At 50.3% G+C, this 12,679-nt stretch overlaps 1 protein-coding gene across 2 annotated transcripts in view; it reads right to left on the reverse strand.

The window, feature by feature from the left end:
• Axl (AXL receptor tyrosine kinase) overlaps positions 1-12,679 on the reverse strand; it is a 30,405-nt gene that overhangs the window by 17,176 nt on the left and 550 nt on the right. For both annotated transcript variants that reach the window (XM_029479961.1, XM_021168625.2), the window contains exons 2-6: positions 11,713-11,938; positions 11,310-11,410; positions 10,057-10,233; positions 3,194-3,274; positions 2,940-3,055 (exon numbers count right to left, since the gene is read on the reverse strand). In XM_029479961.1, the coding sequence (XP_029335821.1) occupies positions 2,940-3,055; positions 3,194-3,274; positions 10,057-10,233; positions 11,310-11,410; positions 11,713-11,938 (701 nt within the window). The remainder of the gene's footprint in view (positions 1-2,939; positions 3,056-3,193; positions 3,275-10,056; positions 10,234-11,309; positions 11,411-11,712; positions 11,939-12,679) is intronic.

The raw sequence follows: 12,679 nt of genomic DNA on the forward strand, positions 1-12,679 counted from the left end.
GAGAGAGAGAGAGAGAGAGAGAGAGAGAGAGAGAGAGAGAGAGAGAGAGGGTTTAAACAACTCTCTGTGTTGTAGCTCCACAACAGGACAATGGGCATTCAGATTTGCAAAGCAAAGAAATTGTATGGCCACACCCTGTCTTGACCCTTGCAAAAGACACCTCTGGCAAGACTTCCTCCACCCCTGTCGGCTTTCTGAGCCTCAGTTTCCTCATTTAGAGGACCAGAGATGCCTTGAAAGGTTGTTTAAAGATGAAATGTACAGGGCTGGAGAGACCGCTCAGTGGTTAAGAGCACTGACTGCTCTTCCAGAGGTCCTGAGTTCGATTCCCAGAAACCACATGGTGGCTCACAACCATCTGTAATGGGATCTGATGCCCTCTTCTGGTGTGTGTGAAGACAGCAACAATGTACTCCATGAATAAATAAACAAATTTTAAAAAACAGACAAAAAAAAAGATTAAGTGTACAAACTGCAGGAGTGGTTCAGTGGTACAGCGTATACTCTGGATCCGTGATATCACACAAAAACCCATAAGCAAAACCTCAAAGCAACAACTCAAGGACAAAACCAAACAACCAACCAATCAAACAAATAAAACATTAAATGCAGTTGTGCAGCTGATGTGGTGACATACAACTATAATCCAGCTCTCAGTGAAGCAGGAGAATCACCACTTCAAGGACAGACTGGGCAACATAGTAAGATCCTGTCTTGGAGAAAAAAAAATTAAAAAGAGAAAAGCCAGTATCTTTCCCACCATTGAGTGACAAGGGAAGACTACTTGTTATGTGACAAAGTTTAATGATATGTAGGTTAGTTTGTTTACAATATTATCAACTTGTCCCCCTCCCTGACTTCTTTCTTTCTGAGACAGTGCTATTATGTATCCCTGGCTGACTTGGACTTGCTACATAGACCAATCTGGCCTTCAACTCTAAACACACACCTGCCCCTGCCTCCCCAGTGCTGAGATTAAAGGCAAGTCCTACTATGTCTGGTTATTGCTATTGTTTGTTGTTATTGTGATTTTTGTGTGTGTGAGTGTGTGTATGCTATAGGACAACTTATATGAGTCAGTTCTCCTCTTCTATTAATTGTGTCCTGGGAATTGAATTCAGATTGTCCAGTTTGGCAGCAAGCACCTTTACCTGGTGAGCCATCCAGCTGGCCCCCACCTTGTGTTTCGAGACAGGGTCTGGGAGTCGGACCTGGGACTCACTGATCTGCTAGACTGGCCAGCCAGTTAATTCCAGGGATCCATCATCTCCCTCTGCCCCAGCACTGGGGTTCCATGTGTGTTCTATTATGCTCAGCTGTTTTTTTTTGTGGCTTCTGGGGTTCAAACTTGGGTCCTCAAACTTGCATGGTAAACACTGTACTGACTGAGACATATACCTAAGCCCCCTTTTTGGCACGACTGGGGATGAACCCAAAGGTCTCATCAATGTTGAGCAAATGGTCTGCCATTAAACTATCCCTCAGTCCTAAAAGTCAATATTTTTTGAGAGCCTACTCTATGCTAAGTCCCTTGTTAAGCCTGTACCCAGATAAACACATAAATCCCTCCTGCCCACTTAGGGGTTCAATTCTTTTTCTCTTTCCAGTTTTACAGATGGGGAGACCAAGGCCCAGATGTTCAGTATCTTTCCCAAAGTAACATGGCCCTATAAAACCTGAGGAGGGGGCAGGTTAGTGGATAGCAAGAAGGGGCAAGTCTACTCTCTGACCCACAGTGACATACAGGAAGAGGAACCTCTGCCAGGACAAAGGGGAGATGGGTACAGACAGTGGGCTCAAATTCACTCCCACTTCTCTTTTCCCTGGGACAGCCATGACCCTCCCTCAGGAACTGTCCAGCCAGAGCCTGTGGGCAGCAGGAAGTGAGACCTGGAGAAGGAAGAACCCACACTTCTGCTTTTCTTCGGACACTGCATGGATGTGGGTAGGAGGGCAGCTGTGGCTTGACCGACATTTGAGATTGTTCAAGTTGGTGGAATGCCAGGATTGAACCTCGGTTTTGTTCTTCTGGCTAAGGGGGCTGGGGTGGAGGTGCAGGCTATTTTCCTTTCAGGATCTCTCAGTTTCATACCTTGAAAGGGAAATGCCCCGCCCTGGTCAATTCTACACATGGGCTCTACCTCAAGTCACACCCCCAGCCCCTCACTGGGGGATCCTAGGCAGGGGCTCTGCCACTGAGCCACGCCCCCAGCCCCTCACTGGGGGATCCTAGGCAGGGGCTCTACCACTGAGCCATACTTTCAGCTTTCTAAGTCTTTTTTTGAGACAGTCTTGCTCTTTTGCCCAGGGTAGCTTTGAACTCTCCATCCTCTTGCTTCCAAATGCTGACATTACAGGCCTGTACCATTGTAACTCTGCTGTTATATGTTCCATCAAACAGCCTTATCTGCCTGACCTATGCTACATAACATTGAGGTGACGATGTGACTAAAATCAGTGTCCTTAGAGAGCCCAAATGCCATAGTGGGAAATACCTACTCTAGAAAGTGACAGTCCAGAGTGGTCAGGGTGAAGACAGTGAGCATAGGGTTGTGACAGGGACAGCTACAAGTCCTGACAACTTAAGAGTTCCGAATCCAGCTACACTCAATATTACTAATACTAAAAACAATAAAACCAGCTAACAGTCCATAATACATCCCCAGACAATGTTTTAAGTTGGCTGCTTGCCTTCATTTACTGAATTCTTATTTCTATCTTGTAAATATTAGCATTATGACCATCTTATAGATGGGAGAACTGAGGCCCAGAATGGTCTTTGGGGTTTACTCAAATTCACACAGCCAACAGGTGAAATAGGTGAGTCTTGGATTAACTGGTGCGGAAGGGCTGGTTTTCCATTGAGAAGATGATATAGGCCTGTGGGTGTGGATGGAAGGAAGGTTGAGGCCGAAGTGATCAAAGTCAGAGGGTCTCACCTGCAGGTTGCAGTGGGTGAGCGGGTAGATGCCACTCAGGCCAGGGGTCCAAGCTACCTCTAGCTCCGTAGGTTGTCTGGAAACCACGTGGAGATGGTGAGGCCTCTGGGGGAGCACTGTGGGCACACAAGGGAAGGCTGACTCTTAGGAAACTCTCCCCAGAGCCCTCCATCTTCCCTCTGCTTTCTCCTCTGACCTCTGGTCCAGCTTCCCACACCCCTGTCACCAAGATCCCTGAACCCTCTTCTTGTTACCTGTGATGGTGGCTGTGCGGGAGGTGGTGACTCCCTTGGCATTGTGGGCTTCACATGAGAAAGAAGATGTCTTGTTCAGGCCTGGGGAGGAATATGAGAAAGCCTAGTGTCACAGGGGGGAGGACTCCCACACCTTGTCACACAGTCACAGACACACACGTGTAAATGCACACAGAAACACACATGCTTACATACATATGTACACAGACACATGCACCCAGACTCATTTAGACTCATGAAGTGTTCACATGTACAGAGCCAGATGGTACACACCTGTCACACCAGATAATGGGCAGGCTGAGGCAGGAGGATCTCAAGTTCAAACCTGCCTGGCAGAGTGAGTTCAAGCTTCTCGTCTCAAACTTAAATGGTTAAAAAGTGAATGAGAAAAAGAAACAAAGTTGGGCGTGGCGGCGCATGCCTTTAATTCCAGCACTCGAGAGGCAGAGGCAGGAGGATTTCTGAGTTTGAGGCCAGCCTGGTCTACAAAGTGAGCTCCAAGACAGCCAGGTTTATACAGAGAAACCCTGTCTTGACCCCCTCCCCCCAAAAAAAGAAGAGAAACAAAAGGGAGGAGAAAGGAAAGATGACTGCTCCTAGTTATGGGGGAGGGGAAGTTTACCACAGACACGTGGGAGAGATGGGGCATCTAGGAGAGTCCAGGGTGGACATAATCAGACTGAGCTGGGTCATGTGGGGGGGGAGGGGCAGGGAGAGGAGAGAGGGGAAGTGAGGCACAGAGCCAGGAGGCCCAAGGGTACAAAAGACCAGGTAAACAAAAATGGTTGTACTCTATAGGGAAAAGCAGCCCAGCCCCTTGGGTTGGAGAAGTTTAAGGTAGGGTGTGGATTATAATGGTTAGGGGGACCCTGTATATGGAGTGAGGGATGCTGGGAGAACCTGGAGGTGGGGCCCAGTTTGGTATGTTAGGTAGGTTCCTCAGTCGTTTGTCCCAGGCTTGAAATCTAACAAAAAGGATCCTGGACGGGGCTGGGGAGATGGCTCAGCAGTTAAGAGCACTTACTGCTCTTGTAGAGGACCAGGGTTTGGTTCACATAACCTACATGGCTGCTCACAGCTGTGAATCCAGCTTCAGGGGATCCAATGCCCTCTCTGATCTTCACCATTATAGCATGCATCTATCAGGTCCACACACATAAGAGTCAGGCATATACACATATAAAACAGACAAGACTGTGGATGTAGCTCAGTGGTAGAGTTCTTTCCTATAGTGTGGAAGAGTCATCCACATCCCTGCAGAGAAAGGGGTCAGGGGATGTTATATCAACATACCAACATTACCAACATACACTCACACAGGCCAACACAGACTTACACAGAGACACAAACAATGAACACACACTTAGGACAGAGTATATAATAATGTACATAGGTTTGCTCATTGCGATAAGTTTGTCTCCTACAACTGCTCTCTTGGTCTGCTTCTGCTCTCTCTCTCTCTCTCTCTCTCACACACACACACACACACACACACACACACACACACACACGGTCTTCCCACAGGATGCCTATATGTCTATGTGACCTCAGCCTCCTTTCTTCATGCTGGCTTCTTGGATGACACACCTAAGTCACCCTGCCCCTGACTAATCTCTGTAGAATTGGAACCTGGCTTGGCTTTCTCTCCTCGCTGCCAGCATGCTCACACATTGCCCAAGAATCATGTTTCTTAGGCCTCTCTCAGAATCTCCATTTTTAGGAGCGCAGGGGATGTCTGTTTATGTAACCCTGAGGTGGCAGCATGGCCGGGCACACAGTAGGTACTCCACAAATGTCTGTTGAATGAGTGGGTGAATTTTTTTTTCCCAAGACAGGGTTTCTCTATGTAGCTCTGGCTGTCCTGGAACTCATTCTGCAGACTCAGAAATCTGCCCACCTCTGCCTCCTGAGTGCTGGGATCAAAGGTATGTGCCACCACCCTCTGGCTGTGAGTGAATTTTTAAAAAGATCGTGTGTGTGTGTGCCACATTTATTCAGGTGCCCTCAGAGGCCAGAAGAGGGCATGGGGTTCCCAGGAGCTAGACACACACGGGAGCATGTGAGTTGGCCCATGGAAGTTCTGGGAATTGAACTCAGGTCCTCTGTAAGAGGAGCAAGTGTTCTTATCTGCTAAACACTCTCTCCTTCCCCAGAGAAAATTTCTGATCAAGCCCAGGGCCGCACACATGCCAGTCCGATGCTCTACAGATGAACCACACCCCCAGCTCCTCCCTGGTGGATTCTAGGCAGATGTCTCATTGCTAAGCTGCATTCCTAGCCTTCTTCCTTTTAACTTTTCCTTGGAGATAGGATCTCACTAGGTTGCCCAGACTGGTCTTGAACAGACCCTGTAGCTCAGAAGAGTTTTGAACATGTAATCCTCTCGTCTCAGCCTCTGGAGTAGCTGGAATGGCAGGCCGACAAAAGCAAGCCTTACAAGCCAATGAACACGTGTGTGCATCTGTGTTTGGGTGTGTAAGGAAGAAAAGGGAGCCTGATTATGTAACAGGCCAAGCAAGCCAGTTAATGTGTTTTTGAATAAATGTCTTGGTGTGTCTGGGAAAGGTTCGTGGGCCAAGGTATTTGTCTTGAGTCTCTTATTTTGTCTTGTTTGTGTGTGCAACTGTGTCATCACCGTGCACACACAAGTGTGTACAAATACAAATACCCAAGACACAGGCTGGCAAACACACAGATATGCAATACCCATGTGTGCAGAGTCCTCTAGTGCCGGGGCTGCAATTCTGAGCCTGGTGGATGTGGATGAGCGTGCGTTCGCCCATCTGCGTTTCATGGCTTGTGTAAGTCTGAGGACAGCATGTACTTGTGTCACTGTGGCATCTGCGTTTGTGAGAGCGCGGCGTTCCCTCCACCTGGTATGTTGGAGGGCAGCCTTTCTCAGCAGACACAAAGTTTCCTTTTCTCAGTCAGCAAAGGGAGTGGAACAGGGGAAAGTTGGTCTTGAAGGCCGGAAGGGGGTGGGTAGGGAAGCGCCCTAGCCTCCGCTGCCCGGGCTGGCTGCGGTTCCCAGCCAAGGTCAGGTGCCCGCGGCGCAGCCCCCTCGGCCCGGGAAGGGATGCGCGGCCCTTGGGAGGGCACCCTAAGGGGGGCGAGCGCTGGATCACGTCCAGCCACCTGGCACGTGGGGGCCACCACGCGGGGAGCTGGCGCCAAGGGCCAGCCGTAGCAGCCCCGGGGCAAGGAGGGGGGTTGGTTCTGGAGCTCGGTTCTGTTCCGACCGCAGCATTCCTGCCCCCGCCTGAGTCACCGGGGCGCCCCCCACCCTCCACTTCCGGCCTGTCCTGGTGGGCATAGCCTGGGATTTCCCATTCTCATGCCCCAGGGGCTGCTTCTTAAATGAGGACCCTGGGATGAGCTGAGGGGTCTAGGACCCCCTCTCTCCTCCTGCACTCACCCTACAGAAAAGCCTGTGGACTCCAGATGTGTTTTCCAGATGTACTGCCCCGCCCCCACCCCATCCGCTCACTCCCACCCATGGCTTTTCTGAGGGAAAGAGAGAGATGGAGGGAGAAGAGGACACGCCCTGACTCAGATAGAGAGGGACAGAGAGGCACTCACACGCACAAACTGACAAAATTCTTTTACAAAGCACCCTCCCCTCCCCCGACAGTGAATCACTCTTAAATACACAGGGACCGTTATTAGCACAAATATAAACACACAGAAATGCAGCACTGGCTAAGCTATACACTATTCGCAGGGCGGATGCTGTACCAAACACAGTGACATAAATGCACTGGGACTTACTGGTAAACACATGGAGACTGACAATGAGGCATAGCCCCGTAAACAGACAGACAGACAGACAGACACACACACACACACACACACATACACGAACTCTCTCTCTCTCTCTCTCTCACACACACACACATACACACACACACACACAAGTCAGTGTGGGAAGGAACACATAAACACACAGTCCAACCCCCACACATGCACTGCAAACACCTGGCCAAATAGTATACATAGACATAAATACTGAGAAGCACAAAGCAAGCATACTTCTGTCTCCAGACAACACATGTCAGTGTTGAAAGGGACAGACAAATGGATACAAACTAGGAAGCAATAAAAGTTAATGTTGACTCCTCACCCGCCCCCCCACACACACGCAGAGAGAGAGAGAGAGAGAGAGAGAGAGAGAGAGAGAGAGAGAGAGAGAGAGAGAACGCTTTATCTGTGCCAAAACAGAAACACAGACGGATGGGAAAACAGGCGGATGGGGAAAACAGTTATTGCGCAGCCACAAAGGCCCTCTGCAGAGACCACAAGATGGGGACACTGCCACATATACATGGGTTGGCACAGATTCATGGCTAACAGGTGAGCGCTTAGGATCCAGTCACCAAGAACCAGTAGGAGTCAGTAACAGACCCAGAGAGAGCACGTGTGTACTAACATTCTGCTGTGAATCTCTGCCTGTCTCTTTGGTACATGCTAAGACACAGAATTTCAGGGTTGACGATCATACTTTTCTTTCCTTTTTGGGGGAGGAGGATTGAGACAGGGTTTTTCTATGCAATAGCCCTGGCTATCCTGGAACTCACTCTGTAGATCAGGCTGGGCTCGAACTAACAGAGCTTTGCCTGCCTCTGCCTTCTGAGTGAGTGCTGGGATTAAAGGCATACAGCACACTGCCTGGCTCATGCTTTTCCTTTGATGGTCAATAAGAAACATACCAACCTAGTGACACAGGCATCTTCCCTCTCTCTTTGGAGACAGGGTCTTGTGAAGCCCAGGCTAGCCTCCTTGACTGTTGATTACAAGCACAAGCTGCCACATCTATATGATATCTTGATCCTGCAAGGGACTGGGACCTCGCAACAGTACATACAAACCCTGTGCACTCCTGTGAACTGGTGTTGTTACCTTAATATACAGAGGTTTTCAAGCTAGCCACATGGTGTCAGCAGCTCTGGTCTCATGAATGGCCATGAACACAGAGCACAGAAGGAAAACAGATACAAGACAAAGTTGACCTTTAGTGACGGCTACAGAGACACACTCAGAGCCACAGAGACTGGCCCCCCACTAAGACATTCTTTCCTACTTTAAGCAGTTGATGCTGATGAATCTGCTGACCCGAGAGGACAGGGCTACACTTTCGGAAATCCTCACCTCTTTGCAGGTGCTTTTGTCAGTAACACACTGAGAGACACAGAAGACCCTCTCACACCTGCGGGCCCCATCTCTTCCCTCCTCCCTTCTTGCCAGCCAGGCTGACTCAAGCCCCATTCTTATCCCTATCAGACCACTCGAGCCACAGGCCTGAGTCACCCTCTGGGGGCCAGCATGCTCATCACACTTCCTTGCACACTCAGAGCTCCCAGAATGCTGGGAATGTGAGCCGTCCCCTCCACACTGGAGGACCCATCCTCACCTTTCCCCGAGAGGCAGCAAGTGGGATTTTAGGAAGCCGTTACTCATCCAGATATTGCTATGTGTTCCTCCATCTCTTCTTCTTTAACAAGGTCCCCTAGCCCTGTCTCTGACTACCATGGGACCCTAAGCAAAGTGCCCGATCTGTATAGTACATAAAGGGAGGGTCACGCTGAAATAGGGGTGCTGTTATTCAGGCCACATTATCATGTGTCTCTCCAATCCGAGTCACTTCAGTAACCTGTTCTCTTTTAATTTTTCTTCCTCACCATGCCCAGCGTTAGCCTCTAGCTTACTATATAGCCAGGGCTAGCTTTGAGCTTGATAATTGAGGATGATCTTGACCTCTGGTAGTCCTACCTCCACCAGTGCCGTGATTGCAGGCATGTACCACGGAGCCTGGTTTCCATGGTGCTTTGAGTGGCCAGGGCTGTGAGCGTGCTAAGGCAAGAGTTCTACCAACTGATTAACAGCCCCAGCCCTTTGGTTTTCTTGTTTTTTTTTTTTGTTGTTGTTGTTTTTTCTTGTTTTTTTTTTTTGGTTTTTTTTGAGACAGGGTTTCTCTGTGTAGCACTGGCTGTCCTGGAACTCACTTTGTAGACCAGGCTGGCCTCGAACTCAGAAATCCACCTGCCTCTGCCTCCTAAGTGCTGGGATTAAAGGCGTGCGCCACCACACCCGCTCCTTTGGTTTTCTTTATTGATAGGGTCTCACACTGAAACCCCGGGCTGGCCTAGAACTCACTATGTCAGCCAGACACATCTCAAACTGGTGACAATCCTTCTGTCTCAGCTTCCAAATTCTAGGATTACAGGTATGAGCCTCCACCCTTGTCTTCCCTAGTCGACTTTCTCTTTTACTCACTTTCCCTCCCTCATTCTACTCTGGACTCTGCTTTTCCAGGAAAGCTCAGCCGAGCATGGACTGAGGTCTAGGGGACACTTCAGAGCAGGGGGTGGGCAGGTCAAAGGAAGTGGACAGAAGAGGGTATTGGTTCATTCTGATGCCCTGCTTGGGTCAGGGCTGACAAAGGAGAACCAGGCCTACACACTTGGGCCACTGAACAGCATTAGAGATTTGGGACAAAGAATGCTATTGAACAGAGAGGGGCTGTGGTGAGCAGAGAGAGAGAGAGAGAGGCTGGGGTGAACAGAGAGAGGCTGGGGTAAGGGGAGAGAGAGAGAGAGAGAGAGAGAGATAGAGAGAGACAGAGAGAGAGAGAGAGAGAGAGAGAGAGAGAGGAAGAAGAAGGAGGAGGAAGAGGAGGAGGAGGCTGGGGTGAACAGAGGTACACACACAGAAGTAGTGAAACAGTGATGGAGCGACAGAGGGATGGAGAACAGACAGACAGATGAAAAATCACAGGGAGGGAAATAAGACAGAAGACAGAGACAAGTAGACAGACACATCGAATGAAGGGCCCTGGCTGCCCTGCTTTGGCCCACTCTCAGACTCACCTAGAGTTTGCAGACTGTGCTGGGAGCTGTGTCCTGTGACTGGGGCCAGGGGGACAGCATCTTGAAGCCAGAGTAGGGTCACGGGTTCCGGGGGTCCCTGCGCCTGGCAGCTTAGGTTGAAAGGGGTGTTGGCAGGCACAGCTTTGTCCTCAGGCTCCTCCAGGAAGTACGGGAGACCTGGGCAGTCAGGGACAGAAACTTGGTCCCCTCTGTGCCTCTCAGGGCCCCCAGATTGTCATTAGGATGTTGGAGGGGCTGCACACTACATCCACCCTGCAGGGTTTTTTGACTTGTCCCTTATGTCTGATCCCCTAGGACACGTGCGTCACCTTCAGATATCTGATCCTTTATGCTTTTATGCCTAGGACCATGCTTCCAACATCTGGTTTAGCCTATGCCTGACTACCTTGAACCTTTTCCAGGGCATGTAAAAGTCTCGCCTTGTCTGTTTTTCTTTTTCTCTTCCTCCTCCTCCCCCTCTTCCTGTCCCCCCCCCCCAATCTCTCTGAGATACGATCTGTCTACAGAGTCTTGGCTGTCCTGGATTCACTCTGTAGACCAGGCTGGCCTTGAACTCACAGAGATCCTCCTGTCTCTGTCTCCTTGGTGCTGGGATTAAAGGTGTGTGTTAGCATGCCCGGGTCTTCTCTTTTTGAGGGTCTTTCTATGTACCCCAGACTAGCCTCAAACTACAGATCATCTGCCTCAGTCTCTTGAAAGTGGTGCTGGTGAGATGGCTCAGTGGTTAAGAGCGCCGACTGCTCTTCCAAAGGTCCCGAGTTCAAATCCCAGCAACCACATGGTGGCTCACAACCATCCGTAACGAAATCTGATGCCCTCTTCTGGAGTGTCTGAAGACAGTTACAGTGTACTTACATATAATAAATAAATGAGTCTTTAAAAAAAAAAAAGAAAGTGGCAATTATATGTGTGATTCACTATGCCTGGCTTTCCTTGTATCCCTTTCCTAATGAAGGAGTGAGGTACTTGGAAATACGGGAGAATTAACTTGTGTGCAGCTGATTCCCAGACTAGAAGGTCCTACTCCAAGCACATCTGATTCCCCAGGACATCCAAAAGCTCCCCAAATCTCTCTCCTCTGGGACATAGACCTGTCCCCCATAATGTATGGCCTCCCATGCCTCCCCAACTACCAAGATTCCCTAAGTCTCTGGACTTTACGTCCCAATGGGAAAAGCTCTGAGTTCTTCATCACCTGTCATCCCCGCATAAGCTCTGACCCGAGAACTCACCTTCCAGCCCTACAAAGCCCGGCTGAGACACAAAGGTCCGTCCTTCTAGATGCACCATACACTGGTACTCCCCTGCATCTGAAAGTTGCAGGGCTGAGATTCTAGAAGGGAAGAGGAGGGATTTAGAGGCTGGGGGTCAGAGCTGGACACTGGGATGGTCAGCAGAACTGAAAGAGGGAGGGGGTCTGGACAGGAAACTTATAGGAGGCTGAAGTAGGTCCTATTTTTAACTCATTTTTACAGAAGAGGAAAACGAAACCCAGAGGTCATATCACAAGCTTGGAGCCACGTGCCCAGTAAGTGGTCAGGTGGAGATTCCCAACCCAGGTGGAGGGGCTGCCCAGTGGCTTGGGGTGGAAGGGCTGTGTGTATGGAGCTCACTGGTCAGTGACAGGTGCCACACCTGAGCTGGCTGACAACTTTCCATTCATCTTGCCAGTCTTCGCCCAGAGGCACCTGGGTCTGGGTGTTATCAGCCAGTTCTAGGATCTGTCCATCTCGAAGCCACACCACCTCAGGGGGTTCCCCCTGAACCTGGAGCTCACACCGAAGTGTCCCCGTGAGTCCTCTGGCACCTGTGATATTTCCTGGGTTCCCCACAAATGGACTGTCAGCCTCAGTCTGTGTGTCTGTCAGGGAGATGGTAAGGAGCATGGTTAGAAACCCTCACTGCTCCTCTGGTCCACCTTCCCTATCTGCCCATAGTTGCCAGGACCCCACATAGTTGTAGAGTGACCTCAGAGGGGGGTGGGGTGGAGGCATGGGAGAGGATGGGAGTCTTCCCAGGGGATTGAGGTCCGGCTTCCATCTCATGTCCAGTCTGTTAGGAAGAAGGCCTGGGATCTGGCAGCCTCCCACGCCCTGGACTGCCTGGCAGGGCTGGTCCTTGCCATTCTGGTCTCTAGAGACTTCACAGTCTGGACTGGGAGATAGAGGGAAAGAAAACGGAGCAGAGAAGAAAAGGAAAGGGAAGGGAAGGGAATGAGAGGGGAGGGGAGGGGAGGGGAAGGGGAGGGGAGAGGAGGAGGAGGAGGAGGAGGAGGAGGAGAGAGAGAGAGAGAGCACTCCAGCAGGGCAAGAACAAGTGGAGGGGGACAGCAGTGACAAAGGGGGCCCAGGACTCCCAAACCCTCTTTCTCTAGTCTTCCTCTGTGTTTGTTGGGGAAAGATCCCTTCCTGTAATCTGGACCCTCTAGTTCTGTCCCTCTCCTCAGGACAGATTCCTCAACCCCCCAGCCCTCCCTCAGCTCCTCCTGTCTGTCTTTCTGCCCAGTCCATCTTTTGGTCCTCCCCGTTACTGTTTCTTGTCCTTCTGTTTCTCTTCTGAGTTGCTTTCCTCAACCCCAGGCTCTTTGAGTCTGTGTCTTTCT

This window comes from Mus caroli, chromosome 7 (assembly GCF_900094665.2).
Source record: "Mus caroli chromosome 7, CAROLI_EIJ_v1.1, whole genome shotgun sequence".
NCBI lineage: Eukaryota > Metazoa > Chordata > Mammalia > Rodentia > Muridae > Mus > Mus caroli.